Genomic DNA, 21007 nt, shown 5'->3' with positions numbered 1-21007 from the left:
GAACGGTGCTTTTCTGTGTGAATGGGATCGATTCCCAGCAAAGCCTGCCCCTTTGGCTGGAGTGGGGGATAAAGCTGCTGCTCCGATGGCTCAGGGAGTGACTCCGACCCACCTGCAGCGTGGGCAATGGGTGAACCCAGGGCTAATGGGTGGCAGGAGGACAAGGGGACTCCAGGCAGGGGGAAGGGGTCCAGGAGGAGCCTTCCCATCCGTCGACTGCCCGTGTGGTGCTGTGGCAGGCTTTGAGAGAGTTGAGACCAGGCACCAAAACAATTACTTTGATTCTGGTTTTGTTCCATTTTCAGCCATCCTTGGGTGAGAGAGTCCTGCCCCAGTTCTCCTCCATCCCTGCCCTAGGCTCTTCCCTGCGGTGCAGGGAGAGATGGGAAAGGTGATTGGGCTGCTAGCTCTGGGGAGCTGACTCCAGTGTCACACAGCCCACAGAAGAGGTCACCACTCCTATGGAGAGGATGTCCTTGTCATGGAGAGAGAGGGGGATTGCCCATCATGGGCCCTCCATGGGGATGGAGAGGGGAAGAAGACCCCTCCGCAGCAGGTGCATCAGCCTTCCTGCAAAACCATTGCTGGCCCGACTGGCAGGGGAGCCAGGGCTCCATCCTGCGCCCTTTGAACAGCAAAGACCCCATTGACTTTGGAGGTGCATGATTGGAGCCTGATCCTGGTCACCCTGATGCCTGCAGTGCCCAATTTTGGGGATCAGGATAAATATTGATCAAAGGGGGGCCTGGCTTTCTTTGGCAATTAAGCTCCTGCTGCATTGGCCCAGGGAGGTCTTGAAGGGGGATGAAATTGGTCCAGATCCCTTCCCCTGCCTAGACAGTGTGAAGAGGCTATGATTTAAGTGCAAAACAGGGCCTCCTGCTCCGGTATCAAAAGATGGGGAGGCACCACTGACTTCCTGCTCAAAGAAAAGCAAATTTACTGATGAGAGAAAAAGCATCTCACGCATGCAGAGGCTGTGCAACTCTTCTGCTGCAGCAAGAAAAAATTCAAGGTTAAGGCAGCATCTGCTTTCCTCTGATCTGTGCTTCCCCACAAGCTCATTCTTGGCTCATGGCTGCATGGAACACCCCAGACTGCAGGCAGACGGGTGTCTGACATTATCTAACATCCTCCTGCCCACCGTACCGTGGCCTGACAGGGACCGTACAACCAAGTGTAGCTTCATTTCCCCAGTCTTGGCGGTGCTGAGAAGTTGCAGTGAGTTTATAATCTGATGTAACGCAGTCATGGCTACAAGAGGCCGGAGGGACCCTGCCCCGTTCCCACCTGCCGGGGAGCTGAGATGTGATGGGAAGTGGCAGGAGGCAAAGCTGAGCTGACCACGCAGTGGTACCCAATGGAAACATCCCAGCCTGGGAAAGAAACGTACGGCTGATGGGGCTCCAGCAAATTCCTTGCAGTGAACTTCTGCTTTCACAGCGCCCATTAAACTTCTTCAGCTAATAAATTTACAGGCAGGAAAGTAGGTCACCAAACAGCATGTAGTTACAGTCCTTACCAATGGTGTAATTAGCCCTGAAACGCCACGGCTCCTACCCCATCCTTTCGCCCTCTTTCTCTTATTTTTGCAACTCTTCAAACTAGTGGTGAGACCCTGCCTGCCCCTAACCTGCCAAGCCCTTGGTGGGAGGTGGATGCTGATGTTTTACTAAGTTTTTCAGGGCTCCCCATTGCACTAGGGAAATTTTTAATGTGTTACAGAGATCTTTGTTTTTTTTTTCCCCGGGGGAGCTTTGCTTGGGGTGGTCTGGAAGTTTCCTCACCCATAAACAGTCATTAATAGAAACCTGCAGGAGATGCCGAATGGCTGACTCCAAGCAGTTCTTCTACTGAGCACTTCTTATTTTGTTCTGATGTGCCCGGTGAAAAAGAGAAATGGCACCTTCTCCCCAGCCATAAGTGCTGGCCGCGTGTTATTTACAGCGAAGGAGGCACAGATTGCGGGAACGGCAACGGACCCTAATTGACATGAAAGGCAGGATGTAAAATAACATCCCAGCACTGTCTTGTTCTTGATTTGTTATCTTTAAAGGGAATCTGTCGAGAGGGATTTTTTATTGTTCCTTTTTGTTGTTGTTTAGAAAAAAAAAGTTGGTCTTGCCAATGAAAGGAATAGGGAACTTATTGGAAACTGTTTATTGCTCTGCTGGTGTATCACCATTAATTAGCTGTTCTCAGTGCCCACATCAGGGAGAAGAAAGTCAATAGAAAGGGCCTTGCTAATGTCAAAGTAAAACCCAGACCAAGGTTACAAAGAAAAAGGGAAAATTGGGAAAGAGAAGTTTGTTTGCTTGTTTGTTTTTTTAATATGAACTTCTGTGGAAGGACAACATACAGCTCTGGAAGCTGCAACGTTGATTCTTTAATCTTCAGCATTTGCCATTTGGGGGAAAATCGTGCCATCCTTGCCTGAGTTGGACTGCAGAGTTTCCCAACGCGTGTTTGAAGTGTTCATGGCGTGGGGCTTCGTTTCATCTCTGTGTCAGATTTTTATTTAAAAAAAAAAAAAAGAAAAAAAAAGACAAAACCAAAAACAATGAATGCTTTTGCAAAGCAATGCCTTTGGGGTTTTTTAGTTATTATCATTACTCTTCTAAAACAGTTGCAGAAGTACTTGAGATGGTCCTTAATTTGAACTGCCAGGAACGTATTTCAAAATTTGGGAAATGAGGCAAAAGAGACAAATACTGTCAAATGCCTGACCTGTTTTTCAGCTCTTGCTATCAATGGCTGTTATCCCCCGGCTCTGCTGTTCTATGTGAGATTTAGATCAGTCATGAACATGAGATTTCATACAAAATCTATCACTGTATGAAAAGGAAAAATAGACTTTTCACGCTAACTGAACTGTCCGCTTTCCATGTGAGTAATGTTTTACAACCTTGGGGTGGCTGATTGGAACCTCTGATTGGAACCTTTTATTTGTTTTACAGTGGTCTCACTGCCTTTGAGTCGTGTTTAATATCTCAGTGGGGTTATTTTAATTGCCAGTTATCCCTAAGGTACAAATAATCAAACTTAAATGTGCTGATGATGACAAAACGCACAAAGCTGGCTCGGATTTATTTGGCTGTGTGACCGGTATTTGCAGAGAACCCAGAACAGGTTGGTGTGTGTTTGAGAGCATCAATCCCTCATCAGCAACTAATGATTGATCCTCTTCAATATCTTTATTGATGATCTGGATGAGGGCATTGAGTGCACCCTCAGTAAGTTCGCAGATGACACCAAATTGGCTGGGAGTGTGGATCTGCCTGGGGGTAGCGAGGCCCTACAGAGGGATCTGGACAGGCTGGAGAGCTGGGCTGAAGCCAATGGGATGAGGTTCAACAAGACCAAATGCCGAGTCCTGCACTTCGGCCACAACAACCCCAGGCAGCGCTATAGGCGTGGGGCGGAGTGGCTGGAGGACTGTGTGGAGGAAACGGACCTGGGGGTACTGATTGATGCTCGGCAGAGCATGAGCCGACAGTGTGCCCGGGTGGCCAAGAAGGCCAACGGCATCCTGGCTTGCATCAAAAACAGTGTTACTAGCAGGAACAGGGAGGTAATTGTCCCCCTGTACTCGGCACTGGTGAGGCCGCACCTCGAGTACTGTGTTCAGTTTTGGGCCCCTCACTGCAAGAAAGACATTGAGGCCCTGGAACGCGTTCAGAGGAGGGCTACGAAGCTGGTGAGGTGTCTGGAGCACAGGCCTTATGAGGAGCGGCTGAGGGAGCTGGGATTGTTCAGTCTGGAGAAGAGGAGGCTCAGGGGAGACCTTATAGCTCTCTATAACTTCCTGAAGGGAGGTTGTAGTGAGCTAGGGGTCGGCCTTTTCTCTCGTGTAGACAGTGATAGAACTAGAGGCAATGGTTTCAAGCTGCGCCAGGGGAGATTCAGGCTGGACATTAGGAAATATTACTTCTCGGAAAGGGTAGTCAGGCACTGGAATGCACTGCCCAGGGAGGTGGTGGAGTCACCGACCATGGGGGTGTTCAAGAAACGTTTGGATGTTGTGTTGAGGGATATGATTTAGCTGAGAAGTATTGGTGATGGTTGGACTGGATGATCTTTTAGGTCTTTTCCAATCTTGATAATAATAATTTTAAATGAGTGGGCTTTTGCTATGATAGCTCTTCATGGCCAATGTCAGAAGACCCACTGCTGGCATGGAGATTATTCACCCTCCTAAAATTAAGCATGAGCCAATGTCCTTGCAAATTCAGGTTTAAATATACATGAAGGGGAAGAGACAAAATAAGCCTTGTCCCTTCCCACTCCTTGCAAGGTGCCTTCTTTGGCCGGGTGTGGCAGAGGGCTGGAAGGATTCACCCCACGCTGGTGACCACCTACTGGGCTGGCCTGTGCCAAACCAGAGACAAGGGGAGCTCTGAGCATCCCATAGCCCCGCTCCCACTGTGCTGGAGAGTCAGAAGCAGGAAGGTCAGGGCTCAGGCTGCCCCTGAGAGGTGCCGCTCAGGGAAGCTACGTGGCGATGGAGCGCTTGTGATGTTATTCACACGCAATAATCTCCCTTCGGATTTTACTTTATGTAATGGGGAGATACCAGAGAAGACCAAATATAGCACAGTTAGTTTGCTTTCTGGGGAAGTAACACGCCAGCAAATTCCTCCAGCCCCTGTAGGGTCACTGTGTTTTGGCACAGACCTAGAAGGAGCGTCCACTCCGAGGACTTAAGGCAAGAGAGCAAATAAGGTTGAAAGCACACAGAACCCTTGGGGTCTTTTGGTAGACTGTGGATTTTGCAATGTTGACTGTTGCCTAAGAGCTCCTAAGTTATTCCTTCGGAATAAATGCTGCTTCGTGGGGCTGCCTCTCCTTCCCCAGCCCCCTCCGCTTTGCACAGTTACTAAATAGTTACGACCAACATGACGGTGCGCTCGCTGCGGCTCTCCTGGCTTGATGCTCCTGCCACAAATTGATCTGATTTTTCAAAGTTCTCACATAATTTGCAATCTGGATGCTGACAGCTAATTACAGAAAGAGGGGGCCTGACAGCGCCTGCGTTTTGCAATTAGGTAAACCCACTAATTGATCTCGCCAATTGTAGGCCAGCCAGGAGAGCAGGAGCTGCTTCGGGGAGGCTGGAAATGTTGTTTGGAGGGTGAGGCTCTAACTAGATTAAACTGGCATGGTCCTCTGAGCCTAGGTGACTTCAAACGGTGTTTCTGTACAGATAGGGATGGTCTGATGGAATGCTTTATCGTTTTCCTTAGGGGAAGACATCTCCTGCACATTATATAAAATGATTATTTTCATGCATTTTTCTCCTTGTTAATCCAGTTAGTTGAAAGTGTTAGAAGTCCATTACAGGCAGTATCTTTAAGAAAACAGGGTTTTATCCAGACAGCTGCTCTTACGCTGATTTATTTTGGTTTATGTGTGTTTTTCGTAAGCTGTGCTGTGAGCACAGGCCCACTCCCAGGAGCACAGCCTCACAACCGGGCTGGGTTTTCCAAGACGAGCAGAGAAAGAACCAAGTCCTTAAAGTCTCCAGAAGGCCCCCAGGGAGCAGTTGTGCTTGGCTAGCAGGAGTTGCTCTTTCTATCAAGCAGGGCAGTGTTTAAAAGAGAATAAACCCATAGGGCCCGCTCCACCGTGCTGGGACAGAGCACCACTGCTCGCCCGCTGGCAGGGACCAGGGAAGGGACTCCCCCCACACCAGCCACAGCCAAGGGTGCGACGACATATATTTTGGAAGGGGGATGACTGGGTGGATGTTCTCCAAGCAGCTGTATTTACTAGGGGCTGAAATGATGGGAGTTGGCCCCTTTCCTTTCCCCTTTGCCCCATCTCCTGACCCAGTATGCCCATGCCTGCATCTCTTGGTCCCATCACAGCTGGACCCCACATCTGCCCCATCCCAATACCTGCTGTCTTGGTTGCTCCTCTCTCCCTGCATCTGCAATTAGTCTTGGTAGCTCCAGAGGATGGGAGCGATTTGTCGCTGAATGCTCCCGCAGTGCCTGACACAGTGGGATCCTGGTCTCAAATTTGCCTCTGAGCGACACCAATGAGAGATGCCAACATGGGGCACAGAGCCATCCGCTCACTCGGGCTGCTGGGAGGAGGGCTCGCTCACTTTGCAGATGCCGGTTAATTTGCTGAAGTCCCTGATGGGTTGCATGAGCCGTTATTTCTTGTAAACAGTGCATGAAGACGTGCGGGGAGGCGTCCCGGTACCGCAAGGTGGTCTGCGTGGATGAGAACAAGCGGGTGCAGAACAGCGGCTACTGCGATGCCAGCAAACGACCCCCCGAAATCGAGAGCTGCGGGCTGCCGCCCTGCGAGTACGTCTGGATCACCGGGGAGTGGTCGGAGGTGAGTCCCCATCCCCGCACAGGGACTGCAATGCTTGGCACTGGGACACGCTCTCCTCCTCTTGCCGCCAGCCTCCCTGAGATATTGCAACCCAAATCAACAGTGGCAGGGCAAGGCTGCGTGGTTTAATTTTTTTTTTTTTTTGCTTGTTTCTGTGTCCAATAGCCCTGCTGGAGAGAAAGGAGCAGGGATGTGGGAGAGGACCAGGATATTAAAGAGTAAATGCCAGCACGCTCGGAGTCCTAGCTAATATCTAGAGGCAATTTTTTTCCAAAGCACATCACATCCTGCAGGCACCCTCTTTGGTTTTGTGCCATTTTATTTCATTTATTTATTTATTTGGTTTTAGTCCCATCCCCTCCCAGGGGGCTCTGGAGCCCTGTGAGCTGTATGAGGGTCCGGGTGAGCATCCTGGGAGAAAGGCAAGGCTGGATGTGACCATGGTGACACAACCTTCCTCAGTGCCATCTTTGGCAGGAGCGAGGACCTGGTGTTCACCCCTACGGCTGGGAGAGGGCTCAGCAAGGAAAACAGATGAGTTTTCTTTGCAGCAGGCGCTGCGTGCGGGAGGACCCGGGCTAATCTCAGCCTGTTTCCTTCTGCAACGAGTGAAGGATTACTTTCCACTTGGAGGAACAGCAGAGGGAAATGACAAGGCAGCTGCTGACACAGCACTGATTAAAATGAAAGAACAAGAAAAAGGAAGAAAGAAAACATGCCGGGACTAGGGGGGAGGAGAGACAAGCCACCCGAGATAGTGCAGGAGGGAGAAATGTGGAGAGATGAGAATTTATTGGAGCAGCCTGGTCTTCTGGCTAGTTCCCTAAGGAAAATATTAGGGTGCCTGTGAGGCTGGAGCCCTGGCTGCCCCGTGCCCAGACACCCTCTACCCGCTCCCACCACCTGTGACCCCCTGGAAGCACTCGGACCTGTGAAGTTGAGGAGGTGGGCGAGGGCTCGTGGACCTGGAGCTCAGCTTGCCCCACCTCCTCCTCAACCTTTTGGTGAAGAGGGCAGAAGCACTGTTTGTCCTCTAATTAGAAGGAAAACCTTCTCTTTCTTTCATTTGCCAAGTACCTGCAATTCAGGGTCAATCTTGACCATTTTCTTTCTCTGTGCAATGGGGGAAAAAAAAAAGAAAGAAAGAAAAAAGAAAGAGAAAAAAGAAAACCCAAATAATAGAGACATTTCTGAGTTCCCAAGGATCTCCTGCTCCTTTCTTTGCCCTTGGGGAGAGATAATTTGGATCCAACCCAGAGCAGCAGAGGGTCCTAGAGCAGCTGTAGGAGCAGCACAGGGAGGAACTGGGTGCTCAAAGGTAGTGTTGGGCGCCAGCCCACTTGTCGCCACTCACAATACTCATGGCTGCCTTAAATAGTTACTAGTGGATCCCTCGGAGCACCTTGCCATGTTAAAAGCTGCTAAGCCTGCTTTTCCTCCCGATTTTGAGCAGCCTTCCCAAAGCACGTGGTGCTAACAGGCGCATCCTCTGCCCGCAGTGCTCCGTCACGTGTGGGAAGGGATACAAGCAGCGCCTGGTGTCCTGCAGCGAGATTTACACCGGGAAGGACCACTACGAGTACGGATACCAGAACACAGTCAACTGTCCTGGCACGCAGCCACCCAACATCCAGCCCTGCTACCTCGGCGAGTGCCCCGTCTTGGCGTCCTGGCGTGTTGGCAACTGGGGAAGTGTAAGTTTGGCAGACTTCTGTTTTTAACTGGAAAAAGAAAAGGAACAAACTTACTTTTCTTTATGCAGGGGACACAGTTCCAAGGTTTGGCAGGGAAATGTTTAAGATCTGCTTGAATTAGCACAGTGAATACCCTCATGCAAAGGCAGCCCCAGCAGCTCCATGCTCCAGACTTAACACTGTCATATGGAAGAGTCCCAGCAGCCCTCAGTGGAGTCAGGATCTCCATGAAAATTTTGGTTGTAGCCAAAATTTGTGGCAATGTTGAGGGTTATTCTGAATGCTTAATCAGAAAGTGGGGTCATTGGCAGACCCCACTTTTTTTAAAGCCTTGTGCTAGCATAGATGGAGCGATGGATAGCTGGCAGCTGAGGTTGATCCCACTTGCCCACATTTCTGAGCAAGACTTGGGAACCAGCAATAGGCCAAAACACTGGTAATTGGAGCCTTAAAAGGATTTTTCTTTCTTCCTTCCTCTCTCCTCTTACAAATGGTGGGACAGAGCAGGTGAAAAAACTTCACCTTTCTGTTAAAGTTATTTGTGTGAAGCCTTTTCTAGGGCCTGAACTACGAGATCGAATTTTAGTTAAGGTGGTAACATATCACTTCTTTGGGCTTCTGACATTCTTTGAAATGTGGTGTTTCTCCCATAAATTTGATTTATTAACCCAGCTCAGGCATTTGTAGGAATTTGACAAACCTTTACAAGGCAATGAGGGTCAAGTCAAGCAAAATGTGGTGGAAGTTGTCACAGTAAATGGCAGAGCCGTTTGAAACCCAAGTTCCTCCTGCCCCATAGGAAGCCTCAGATCCTTCCTGCGAGTCAGGGCAGAGGAGTTACAGCAAAGAGCTCAGCCTCAATTAATTGGTATTTTCCCACAGAATTTTAGTGCAAAATGTCTAACTCATTAATACAACTTCATTGTGAAGACTATGCATTTCAGAGAGCGAGACCTTTCTCCTCGCTTTGGGCTGCTGAATGTCCCAGTGACTACCAGGTGCCATGACCCTGATTTTTAAAGGCATTTAATGTAAAATACCATCACCTTTGGACAAAAAGAATCCTGCTCAGCTCCTTAGTTAGGTTTTATGGATTTGTATCTGATAAAGAGTAAATGCCAAGTTGCATATACCATGAGCTGTTGAAGCTGACCTCCTTCATGGTGTGCTCCTTTAGACTAATAATTTCCAAATAGATAAGCAACATCATTTTCTTGGCAGCCTAACTTGGTACCTGTAGAACAAGCTGGTTTCAGTTCTCAACTACTCAAAGAACAAGTTGCGGAGGGGGAGCAACGTGATCCCACCTCCCATCACCTGTGGTCAGCGGCAGCCAGTGCAGAGGAGCTGCTGCTCGGTAGCTCCAGTAACTTGTGCAATTTCAGCCTTAAGATTGCCCTTGATTTGGGCTGTTTGAGGCTGACTCAGTGTTTGAGAAGATTTAGCCTTTTTCCCAGAAGGCAAGGGGAGAGAGGATTTGGAGGTCATGGGTTTTTTGGTGTAGTTTGAATAGAAAACAACAACCCATGTCATGTTTGTTCAGAGGCCCCTATCAGCGATCCAAGCATCGTTCCCAGTCACCAGGAGAGGATTTTTGCCATTCAGACCTTCTGATGAACATTCCTCTCTTGTACAAAACCTTCCTAAAGTGAAAAATAAACAATTTCACGTGAGTCCATGGTTCACCTTACCAAACGCTGCCTCATCCTGTAAAGTATTTAAGCGCTAAGCAAAATTCAGTAGTCTTCTTGAAATAATTAGTGATGATAATAGCAATGAAGGGATTAATAATAAAAGGGATTACTTGTTTGATTAAAATTAAGCCTGTGTTTGAACACTTTGCAGGACTGGGGCCTTTGCTGCTGTCTCTTGATACAAGGGAAATGGGCTGCCTCTGTTCTTCTGGAGCCCAGAAACCCTTGAGATAAAATACAAATCTGTCTTCTGTCTTGCAGTGCTCCGTCACCTGTGGAGTTGGAGTCATGCACCGGTCAGTGCAGTGTTTGACGAATGACGACCAGGTCAGCAGCTTGTGCCACGCAGATCTGAAACCTGAAGAGAGGAGGACGTGCCACAATGTCCATGACTGTAAGTCTGCACATTTACACCTTCCTTTGCCTTTCTCGTGGCTTAAGCATCTGTTCCCATCAAACTTGGTATTTCCAAGCATTGGGAGCCATCCACCTAAGCACTAAGGCACTTCAGGGAAAGCTCTTAAAAATAAACAAGGTGTTTTGAAGCTTTGGATGCCTTACAGTGTTACAAAAGGAATTTTGATGTACAGTTGCTCAGTGACTACAAGTATTTCTGTTTTGTTTCAGGTGAATTACCAAGGAGTTGCAAAGACGTTAAAAGTCTCAAAGGTGTCACTGAAGATGGTGAATATTTCCTTCAAGTCAAAGGAAAAACACTGAAGGTGCATTTCAGCAGCAGATTGATAGTTAGTGCATTTCCCGAAGGTGCAAGAGAACCCTGCCTGTGCTCTTCACTTCCACTCTTGCATTTTCTACCTTCAGTTTTCTCGGCCATCCCTTTGTACATGATGCCTTGACAAAATTCTGGCTTCTCTCTCTCAGGTGTATTGCTCTGGGATGCAGACTGACAGCCCAAAGGAGTACGTGACCCTTGTAAATGGGGATGCAGAGAATTTTTCAGAAGTATATGGATACAGGTAAGAAATCCCTTAATCCTGAGCTTCACGATATTTTTGCTTTCCATGGCAATATTTTCCAGTCATGAGTAGAAAGGGTTTTCTTTTGATTTAGATTGCATAACCCGACTGAATGTCCGTATAACGGGAGCAGACGAGAAGACTGCCAGTGTAGGAAAGATTACACAGCAGCTGGGTTTTCCACCTTCAGCAAAGTAAGGCTGGACCTGAACACTATGCAAATAATAAGTGAGTAAAAACAGGGCCTTGCCATTAAAAGAAAATGTTTATTTAACACAAATATAGCTGTAACTACAAAAAAAAAAAAAAGCAGTAGTGCTCTTGTGAGCAATATTCCTGAGCTCTCCTGTTAAAAGCTGCTTTTAAACTCGGTCACCTGTTTGCTGCTTTACACTTAGAGACTGCAACTCGAGTACATCAGGGATGCTCATACTGTTTCTCTGTAATACGGGAAAATATTCAGTTGCTGGTGCATCTGCTATGCAGAATGAATATCTGGGTGCTCCCAGCAGGCCAGTGTATTTTTGAAGGATTTTATTTCATTTGGTCTCCTATTTTCAGACTGAACTCAGGCAGAAAGCTTAACCAGGGAGGAGCTGCCCCCCCATTTTACACACAGGTGTGTAAGGATCTTGGCAGAGCCAGACCATGGGGAAATAACCTGTGTTGAGAGTGATGGAGCTGGGGCTGTGGATTTGCAGGGGAGGAGGGGGCTGGAGCTGTGCAGTATAAGTGAAACCCTGTCTCTCTTGGCATTCATGGGAGCTGGGAGCCATCCCACCGCCGGAGAGCCCACAGCATCCCATAGAGTTACAGTTTCAATCCCCTTGACTCCAGGGATGCTATCAGTTTCCAGCAAATGTTTTTAAAATACAATGTATTGTTGGGGGTTCATTCAGTAAATAGGGGAGGTTTTTTAGCAAATCAAAATCCTTCCTTGTAAAATGACTCTTTATCTGATAGGGGGTTTTTTGATCACTTAATTTTCAAGCCATGAGACCTCCCAGTCTATCAATCTGTAAAAAGCTACTAATAGTCTGTAAAAGCTCCTAGGTAAAGATCTCAAAGGAACCACCCTTGGGGAATTTGATACCAGCTCCCTTTGAATTTCAAAAGGAGCTGGGCACCTACCTCTGTCAGGCAGGAGCTATCTCACATCCCCATCTAAATGAGTCTCGGTTACTTCAGTCCCCTTCAGAGCAAAATATCCCAGTTCCTTTAAGACCCCGACCCCTGGGCTGGGGCAGCCAGGAGAGCACAGAGATGGTTGCTTGGCTTTGTTTGAAAGGGAGATTTAGAGGGTCCCATGGCCTTCTTGAAAGTGGGGAGTTTTCTGACAGAGAAATAAAATCCAGGTCATGGCTTTGAGGTTTGTTGTTATTTATACCTAGACTCTAAATCACCAATCTACTTAAACTGAGCTGTAGATATTGTGTGAGTGTCCTGTTAAATTCAGTGCTCAGATACTGGGAATCACATGTGGGATAAACTGGGGATTTAATATTAAAAATCCAGCAGATGAAGTCTTGACTCTCAAGATTAATGTATGAAACCAGCTTTAGTGAATTTAAACATTAGCAAAGAGGCATGTGTACATTTATTTTGTCTCTCTCTCTGCATCTTTCTCTCCATGTTATTCACCAACTGTTCTCCACAGCCACCGATTTACAGTTTGCACGGACACATGATGGACGACCTGTTCCTTACGCCACTGCTGGGGACTGCTACAGTGCAGCCAAATGCCCGCAGGTACTTGACAATGCAGTTTCATAGGAATCCGTGCCATTTGTTATGTTCAGGCCCTCTGTTAATTACTGCTGATCACATCAGCCCAGCTCCAGTGAGTGTTACATTCACATCTCAGCGGTCAGAAACTTTTCCCTTTCTGCAGAAAGCACCCTCTATTTTCCATATGGGAAAATGTCACGTTATTATCAGACTGACTAAGGGACTTTCCCCAGGGCCTCAGGCAGTCGACAGTAACGGAGAAAAGAAACACTGACAAAACGAAGGCAGTGCCAGAGCATCAGGGCAAATCCAGCCTGGCCCAGCACCGCAAGGTGCCCGGCCACAAAAAGCATGGAGCTGGGCACAGGATAAGTCCCACCTTCAGTAGCTTCAGGAGGTGATGTAGGACATCTAGCCCAGTCTTTGGAAGAAATCTGCTTTCTTGAAAGTCTTTAGGCTAACGAACACTGTGCTACAGGTGGCTTGTTCCATCTCCCCAGCACACATAGTGTCTGTGGAGCTGGGGGATGGGAACTGGTGAGTTTGGATATTCTGAGGGATTGAGTGGGCTGTATCTGCAAAGGGCATTAAGTAGGGAGCTGCAGCAACAGACGCCAGAGGGCAAACGTCTCCATCTCCTTCCCTCCCTACCTTCAGAGCTGACGCTTTTCCGCACAGCTCAGCGGCTTAAGGATTGACTTCTTACCTCAGGAAGGCTCATGAATGTTCATATCCATCCGACCCAGACAGTTTGCTCCTTGGAGAAAATCAACGTTCCCAAGGCAGCAAGTGCAGAGAGTGAAGCTAACAGCCATCTGGTACCACACTGTCCTACTGGACTGTGGGTCAGCCTGGGGATGTGGCCACAGGATCCCTCCTTGGGTTCAGAAACAGGGCTGGGGGTAAAGGGAAGGCTGGGGGGATCTGCACTGGATGCACACATAGCCCTTCATTTTCCACCTGTTTTGTGCGTTTAGAGACACGGTGGAATGAAGTAAAGGACATTTTTAAGAAATAAAGAAAAGAGTTTTGATTTTACTTGAAGTCTAGGAAAAAAAAAAAAGCTCAGTGCAAAATAAGGAAAATAAGGACGAGTGTGCCCTCTCCAGTTGAGGAGGGAGCAGCGACAGCGGCTGCAGCCCATCCCTGGGTCCCCTTCCCATCAGCTGCTGGAGCGCGTCAGGCTGCGCAGTTTGCCATGGAAAAGCCAAGAATGCCCTCAGCCGGCAAACCTTGAAAAGGCAGGGCAAAACCGAGGGGGGGAAAAAAAAACAGAAAAACTGAGAAAAAGCCCCTCCTTCCCTTCAGCCACCAACGAGAAGGAAATTCCTTAACTGGAGACATGCTGTGATTTGTACAGTGTGTGCTAATCACTATCAGAGCGATGGAAAAACTGAGGACATTGCCGGCAAGATCCTGTCACTTAGAAAAGTGACACTATGGCAAGCTACGGGAGACCAAAGCGTGGCATTTTAGGATAACCAGGCTCATCTGCTTGTTTTTTAGGGTCGCTTCAGCATAGACCTTTATGGGACAGGCCTGTCCTTAACGGGAACAGCGAAGTGGCTCTCACAAGGGAATTACGCAGTGTCGGAAATTCAAAAATCCCCAGTAAGTTGTAATTTTAATTACAGTTACGCTTGCTAGTGAGAAGGTTTTAATTGCAATGTTATCTTTCATGGCAATGTCTTCCAAGTAGAGACTAACAAAAAAAAAAAAAAGATCTAACGTCTGACATCAGAAATGAAGCATTGCTGGTAATTGTATGTGATGTGGGGGGCCCCTAGCAGGTGTAACTTCATTTGAGTTATTGCAATTAATTAGTGTTTCAGCTTGACCGTGAGGCTGAAAACACTGTGTGCTATGGGGCAGACATATCCTTAATTAGTTGTCTGAGATGTTCTGCATGGAGCGTGCATCGCACAGCAGGTAGGACCTGGGGTCAGGGCTGCAGAGTGGGGCTTGATTGAGGAGGGTCCGAGTGCCAGGCAAGTGTGCCTCAAGTAGGATTTGTTCCCAAAACATGGCTAGTAAAGTGTGGAGGACATAGACCTTCCTGCTGGGCTGGGCTGGGTTGGGTTTATCTCCTCAGGAGAGACCCAGGTCGCCCAAGCTCCAGTGGGCTGAGGTTGCCACACAGCACGCTGCATCCCAGGACACCATCCCCTGCGGCTGCCCATGGCTCTGCTGACCCCGAGGCCTTCAAAATCACTCCACAGACAAATTTGAACTTGTACGGTTTAATTTTCCTGCCCGTTAACACCTCTGTCACTGTGTGCCTTCACACTGTTGCTTCCATGTCACGTTCTGAAATTGGAGAAACCCAGGATCCCTTTTTGGCTGTTACTTCATGTGAGTCATCCTGATTGCCCCTGTTAAAACTCTCCAAAGAAGGTCACCGTAATAATTTAACAAGAAGCAATTTGCAAAATATCTTCTCCTGTGACTGCTTTCAGTCTCCCTGGCTCTGGAGCCCCATGAGCTTCATCAGTGCTGGGGCTCTTAAAGGAGGATTAAATGTTACTGGTCTGACCACACTGCAGCAAAGCATCCTCCAGTACAGGTAGAAGAGGACAAGCACAGACTCTGTGTCTTAGTTCTGGCAACTGCTTTGCTATTCTTCTCCCGTTCAGAAAGGAGAAGCCCAGGCAACTGACGTTGCAGAGATCAGCCACCATCACAGCTGGCAGAATTAAAACAAACTTTAAGGGACAAGGAGTCTAAGAGACAGCTCATACCTGCATCACTCAGTGGCATCTGTCAGATGCAGTTCTAGGGGTGTAATTGCCCGCAGGAGCAGAAGAAAGGCAGGCATAGTGAGAAGAGATGATAACAGCCCGCTGCAATCACAGATCGATAGTGTCAAGGGCAAGATGGAGCTCATTTAAAAATAAATGCTTTGCACAAGCTTGTCCTGCCCTTAAGTCCAATTTTCTGGTAATTGAGGGTTGAATTTCCCTCAAGGACTCCCTGTCCATTGTAATGACCAAGAGGAGAAAGACTCCGTGGAGTTGGGATAAGGAAAGCCAGATGGAGGTATTAATCTCCTGACTCAAGACCAGAGATGCACCACACTTGCTGGGCTCTCCTGGAGACCAGGCCAGCCCCAGGACCACTCCACGTCTTCCTTGTCTCTTCTGGCTGTGCAAGTGCAGAGCTGAGAGGGGGTGGCACTTCAGCATGTGGTATAGCCTCGCCCCATCGCTTTCCCTCTCATCTGGGCTCTGGAGCCGCTCCAGGCCTTTCCTTTCCAAACGGATATTTCTTGGTACTGCCTGCAAATATCCTTCCTGTGCCCTTTGCATGCTCGGGCACAGCTGAGGAGCTGGTATTGTCTAGATGCGGTTTTGCTCTTGCACGAGCCAGACTTTCCACTCATTACAGTTATTCACTGTGGGGCAAACAGGAAAAAGCAGATGCCCTTGAGATATCCCTCCAAATGGCCTTCTCCTTGGGCAGCTTTCAATGTAATAAATCAAAACTACTCTTTCTTAATTGAGTTCAGCATCTGACCTGGTAGCACTAAAGAGAATTGCATTTGCATATATTTAAATATAACGGTGATTTCATAGATTGATTTAGGCGTAATTTGTTTTCCTTCCAAGACATTTTCTGTTAAGATCCCTGGCTAGAATAACCCAGATCTGGCCCTTCTGCAGCATGGAGTTCCCGAGCCCTCATGTGAGATGTTATTTCTGATTTTGCCTGCAGGATGGTACCAAAGTAGTAGGAAAATGTGGCGGTTACTGTGGGAAGTGTACTCCATCGTCTGGAACAGGCCTCGATGTTCAGGTGTTATAGCGATGGTGAGTTCCCAGCTGCTTCTGCACGAAGGGAAATCTTCCCCAAAATGTCCTGAAGCTACAGATCGGGCCATGCCTGCAAAAGCACTCAGGCATCGAGTGCATCGGTGACAGCCACCCACCCCACGCAGCATCCCGGGAACAACGGGATCCCATGCTCCGCAGTGCTCGCTTCCCCCAGTAACCCTTACGGGTGTAACTCTGCCAACTGGAAACGCACTTCCCACCTCGCAGGCACCTGCTTTGGCTCCGCTCCTGTGCTGATCTCTCTAGTTACAGCTTTCAGAGGCAAAGGTGATGACCTGACTCTAACGTGCGTGCCTTGTCTGTATTTTCCAGGTTCTCTGCGAGCAGCCAGCGGAAAGGAGACGGATGAAGGATAGCGATGCAATACCTCTGCCTTCCACTTTTTTATCTGTTTATGTGTGTATATAGATCGCATATTCTTAATGTACAGTATAATATTTATGTTTGGAATTATTTATTTTGATTTAATATTTTTGTACGTAAAATCATTATATTAAGGCTGCTTTTACTATTTTTATTTTTTATTGTTAAATCCTGCAGTCAAACCACTGCATTTTGCGTACTCTACATTATATGTAGCATTATGACAAGTGATACTTTATGGTCACTGTATTCAGTTGTTTACTTTCAATCAGTAATTTTCCTTCAGTTACGGGCTGCTTTGGCCCTTTACGGTGCTACACAATCTGCACAGGGGTATTTTTGGCATTTCAATCTGTCTTTATGTAAAGAAAATAGACAAGATGTGCTTAAATTTTATTTTAGGGATTAGGCCGACAGCACTCAAGGAAAACATGACAATGAATACAGTGCTAGTTGCATTAGCAATCTTTATCTTTTAGGTATGTTTTGAATTTCACATGACCTCTGTGGCCAGTGCTAAAAGCACTGGTTTGGTGCTAACATGGTATTTATTAATGCTCTGTAGTTTTAGTTAATCCAGTGCCTTTATCAGTGAAAAAGGGAAGAAAGCAGGAAAAAATTATCAGGGGATTCAAGTAAGTTAAGATCTACCCCAGGTTTGGGAAATATCCTGCAGATGGATCTTCAGCTCAAGCCATTTTTTCACAGGGCTCTGAAGTGAACCCACTTTTTTTTTTAAAAAAACAGATATTTGTCTCCTAATTGCATGTGCCACTGTGCTTCCTGGCTCCATCTGGAAGCGGGGTATTAACTCATCCCAGACAGGCTGATCAGGCCATATGTTTCCCTGGGCTGTGCGCTGAGAAACGCTGCAGTTTCTTGTGGACATTGCCACAAAATCCTAACGCGAGGCCAAAAGCATCCCTGCCGCGCGTTATCTCCCTGCGGGGCTGGTGAGGACTGCAGGGTCTGCAGCAGCGGATGGGGTCCAGGACTCCGCACCAGGCCACCCCTTCCTCTTGGCCAGGGGCCCCCGCTGCAGGCACCTGCAGCGCTTCCCCGGCTTCCTACTCACTCAGAGACCATCTGCAAAGGGAGGCTTCAGCACCGGCTCTGCCTCCTTTCAACAAGATCACTCTGTACTTACGGATAACTCGCCCCCCCCTTCAAAAACAGGCTGCTTTACGCCTACTTTTGTGTTGCTTCAGATCTTCCTGGTAAGGCATCTGCACTCCTTGCCTATCCGCCATCCCATGTACAACCAGACCTTTAGTGCTGGCTTTTTTTTTTTTAATTTTAAGTTGAGGAGACAGCTCCCATCGATGCCGAATGCGGCTGTGCGATGGCTCCTGCCTGTACATAGCCCGCCGCTTCTAGCACGCCACGTTTTTGCAGAGCTTCGTAGCACGTTGAACGGGGGTGATGTGACCAGATTATTTTTGTAGTCTATGACTATGTTCCTTATCTCTTTCTCCACAATTTTACTTAGCGATAGCAAGATGCTGCCCCATCGCCTTATATGTCAGGGCAGCCGGGAGCACAAAGTACAAGGAAAGGAAGCTTTTCGGCACAAAATTGCCAGCAATTTGGACAACCAAAGAGGTTTATCTGCTACTTCGGATAACTCTTTCAGTTTTGGATGCAAATAGTCAACAAACACAAGCTCAGGATCTTGTGTGAGTCTTTTGCAGAGCTCCCCAGAGGATGTGTAATCAGTCTGTCACAAAACAGTTGGATCAATAGTGATAAACGAGCCGATCCCTGGATTCATAACCCATGCCGGGCTGTGTTCAGCCTTCAGAGTGAAACCTGCCAACCTGGCGGCCGGGGACTGACGCACTCACGTCAGCTGGGAGTCATCTCGTAGGCGAGCAGGGCTGCGTTACACGGCAGCAGCTAAAGAACTGGTGCTCTACACTCATTATCTGCCACTCTTATTGGTATTCAGACTTAGCGGAAAGAATGAGACTCTTACTCGTAATTTGGGGGTTTTTTTGGCTTAATAGTGCATAAGTAGACATGATCATATCTTAGACTAATTTTTGACCTATGTTGTATGTCTATGTGTAACAATCACAAATTCTACCTTTCTGAGGAAAATGCCAAAAATACCATTTCGAAGTTGAAAGAAAAGGGGAAAAGGGAAAGGGGAAAAGGGAAAGAGAAAGAGGAAAAAGGGAAAGGAGTAGTAATGGAATAGTGATTTTTTAAAAATGATAATTGCTCATGTATAACTTCTGTAGGGGAAAAGGGAAAATTGCACTATGAACTTTAGAAAGAAACAGTGGTGCTTAGAAAGTACAGGCTTATATTTTCTCTAATGAAGTGAATGGCTTTTTATAAAAAGAAATATTATTTTGACCTGTACACATTAATTTCTACCATATAGTTTCATAGCAGCTATTAACAGAGCAAGAGAAACCTAAAAAAAAAATAAATAAACTATAAGGGAAAAAAATTATAGAGCACTGATCCAGTGGTTCATTAATGAGCTTCATTAAATAGGAACAGACTTGGAGGACCAGAGACATCAGACATTTCTTGTTCAGGAAACAACTCTGGGTTTTGTATATCAATGCCATTATTTTTCTACAAACTGGGTTTTTTTTTTTTGCAAGCACTTTCCTGTACAGTGTTTCTTTTCTTTCTGCTTATACTCAAAAGGAAATGAAAAGACCCGTAAGACATGTCTGTATGGTCTTTTTGCATTTGCCATCGTATTTCAATACCTGTGTGCTATTATAGAGGCAAAATACTTTGTACACAAGGGAATAATACATTGAATGGTAAACATTCCTTTCTGTGCTGGTGTTTATTTCCAAGCTTTGGGTTCCTCGTTTGATTGTCCCATGCAAAAGGAACGAGGGAGGGTAATAATGATGTTATATGGAGCCCTGCCCCAAGCCCACGCTGGAGTCTGTGGAACCAGGGACCATCTTGGAGAATGGCCATGGCCATCCACTCGTGTCCTGCTGGTCGGATAGACTGATGCTCCCCAGTTTCTGTCCAGAAGAGGAGTGCGCTGAGGAGCAAAACATACACAGGCAGATCTCAGAGGTGCCCCGTGTGCTACTCGGAGGTGTCTGGTGATGGGCTGGTGCTGCCATCCATGCACCATGGCCAACACTGCCTGTGGGACAATAAGGAAATAAACCAGTTCATTTTGCAAATGTTTCTGAAGGATGAGCTGGGATGCTGGACCTGGTCCACAGTGCTAGCAGTCTATTTAAAGAAATCTGAAAAAAAAAAATTCACCTTTTCTAAGTTTGAAAAAATAATATCAAATATACAAGGAAATTCAGGTAGAAGAAATTTGAATTAAAATGAAGCAAATATGGGGACGAGCTCCCAGCAGGGCAACCAAGTGACGTGGACTGCAGCCAGAGTCTTACATTGCCTCTGCTCCCAAGGCTGCAGGTAAGAAATTGCATTTTCTGTCCTCTGTTGTATGGTTCTCTTGCTTTGTCTCCAAAAATGCAGCAGACCTCTTAGTGCTGGCAGCTCCAGCCTTTTTCAGCTTCTATGTTTTTAACCTAAAAAAGGAGAGAGGATACCTTTCTCGTGCTGTCCAGGACACTGTCAGATGCAGAAATCAGAACATGCAGTATTTCAAAAGCTCGACTCTTAGTTTAAATGATCAGTATCTTAAAGGTGTCTTTTCTTTTCCATCATTTATCTTTAATAAATTATTACAAAGGCTTTAAATGTGGGCTGCTGTGGAATTAAGCCAACAAGGGTCTGTGCACAGGTCCTGAATCATATTTAACCTTCCAGCCCTGTATAATGAAAGGGTCGTTCTAACACTTTTGATGCTTAGGTCTAGTTATTCTATGAAAATCACAGTGCTCTTCAGCCTCATTGTATGGCCTATCAGGACTAATTGCTCCAGAGCCAGAGGCAATTGCTTCATCTCTTCAACCTCCCTTTCTGCCTCAATAATGGGCATTTCTTCCTCTATGGAAAAATAAAATACATTTTGCTGAAGGCTGTTGGAAACGCACATCTCAAGGAGCTAGTCTTAAATGAGGACATTTGCTAGAAAACCTTCTCCTGCACAGCTATGTATTGAAAATTGTATTGGAAAACGGGGAGAGGCAGAAAAGACTGAGGAAGTCAGTCTGGCCTTGCACGACAGTTTTCCACTGAGGCAATTCCAGACCTGGCTTGTTGGCTCTTTCCGATATGAGTCCTCTTCCCAAACAGATGATTGAGGGCTGACTTAGAGAAAGCATTTCTGCCAGGGGAACAGCCCTGAGGCGAGACAGTTCTCCCGTCTACCAGGCAAAGACAGAGAAATTCAACCCAGCCCAGGAGTCATTAACAGCTGAAGCAGCTCAACCCACGTGGTAAGTTCTCCCATTGCTTGAACCCTT

General features: G+C 47.0%; 1 protein-coding gene across 3 annotated transcripts in view; it reads left to right on the top strand.

Moving 5' to 3' along the window:
- The window catches only part of ADAMTS9 (ADAM metallopeptidase with thrombospondin type 1 motif 9), an 84584-nt gene extending 65157 nt beyond the window's left edge, over nucleotides 1-19427 (top strand). For 2 of the 3 annotated variants that reach the window (XM_086755494.1, XM_086755495.1), the window contains 10 exons: nucleotides 6178-6348; nucleotides 7848-8042; nucleotides 9998-10130; nucleotides 10364-10458; nucleotides 10619-10713; nucleotides 10808-10941; nucleotides 12371-12462; nucleotides 13948-14052; nucleotides 16153-16247; nucleotides 16584-19427. In XM_086755494.1, coding sequence (XP_086611620.1) covers nucleotides 6178-6348; nucleotides 7848-8042; nucleotides 9998-10130; nucleotides 10364-10458; nucleotides 10619-10713; nucleotides 10808-10941; nucleotides 12371-12462; nucleotides 13948-14052; nucleotides 16153-16242 — 1110 coding nt within the window. In that variant the 3' untranslated portion in view covers nucleotides 16243-16247; nucleotides 16584-19427. Of the gene's footprint in view, nucleotides 1-6177; nucleotides 6349-7847; nucleotides 8043-9997; nucleotides 10131-10363; nucleotides 10459-10618; nucleotides 10714-10807; nucleotides 10942-12370; nucleotides 12463-13947; nucleotides 14053-16152; nucleotides 16248-16583 lie in introns of those variants that run through there. The other variant, XR_015259545.1, reaches the window with a different exon arrangement.
- Nucleotides 19428-21007: the final 1580 nt, after the last annotated feature.

The sequence above is a fragment of the Chlamydotis macqueenii genome, chromosome 10, assembly GCF_036417535.1.
Source record: "Chlamydotis macqueenii isolate bChlMac1 chromosome 10, bChlMac1.mat, whole genome shotgun sequence".
NCBI classification, from domain to species: Eukaryota; Metazoa; Chordata; class Aves; order Otidiformes; family Otididae; genus Chlamydotis; species Chlamydotis macqueenii.
This window is presented reverse-complemented; position numbering and strand designations above follow the sequence as displayed.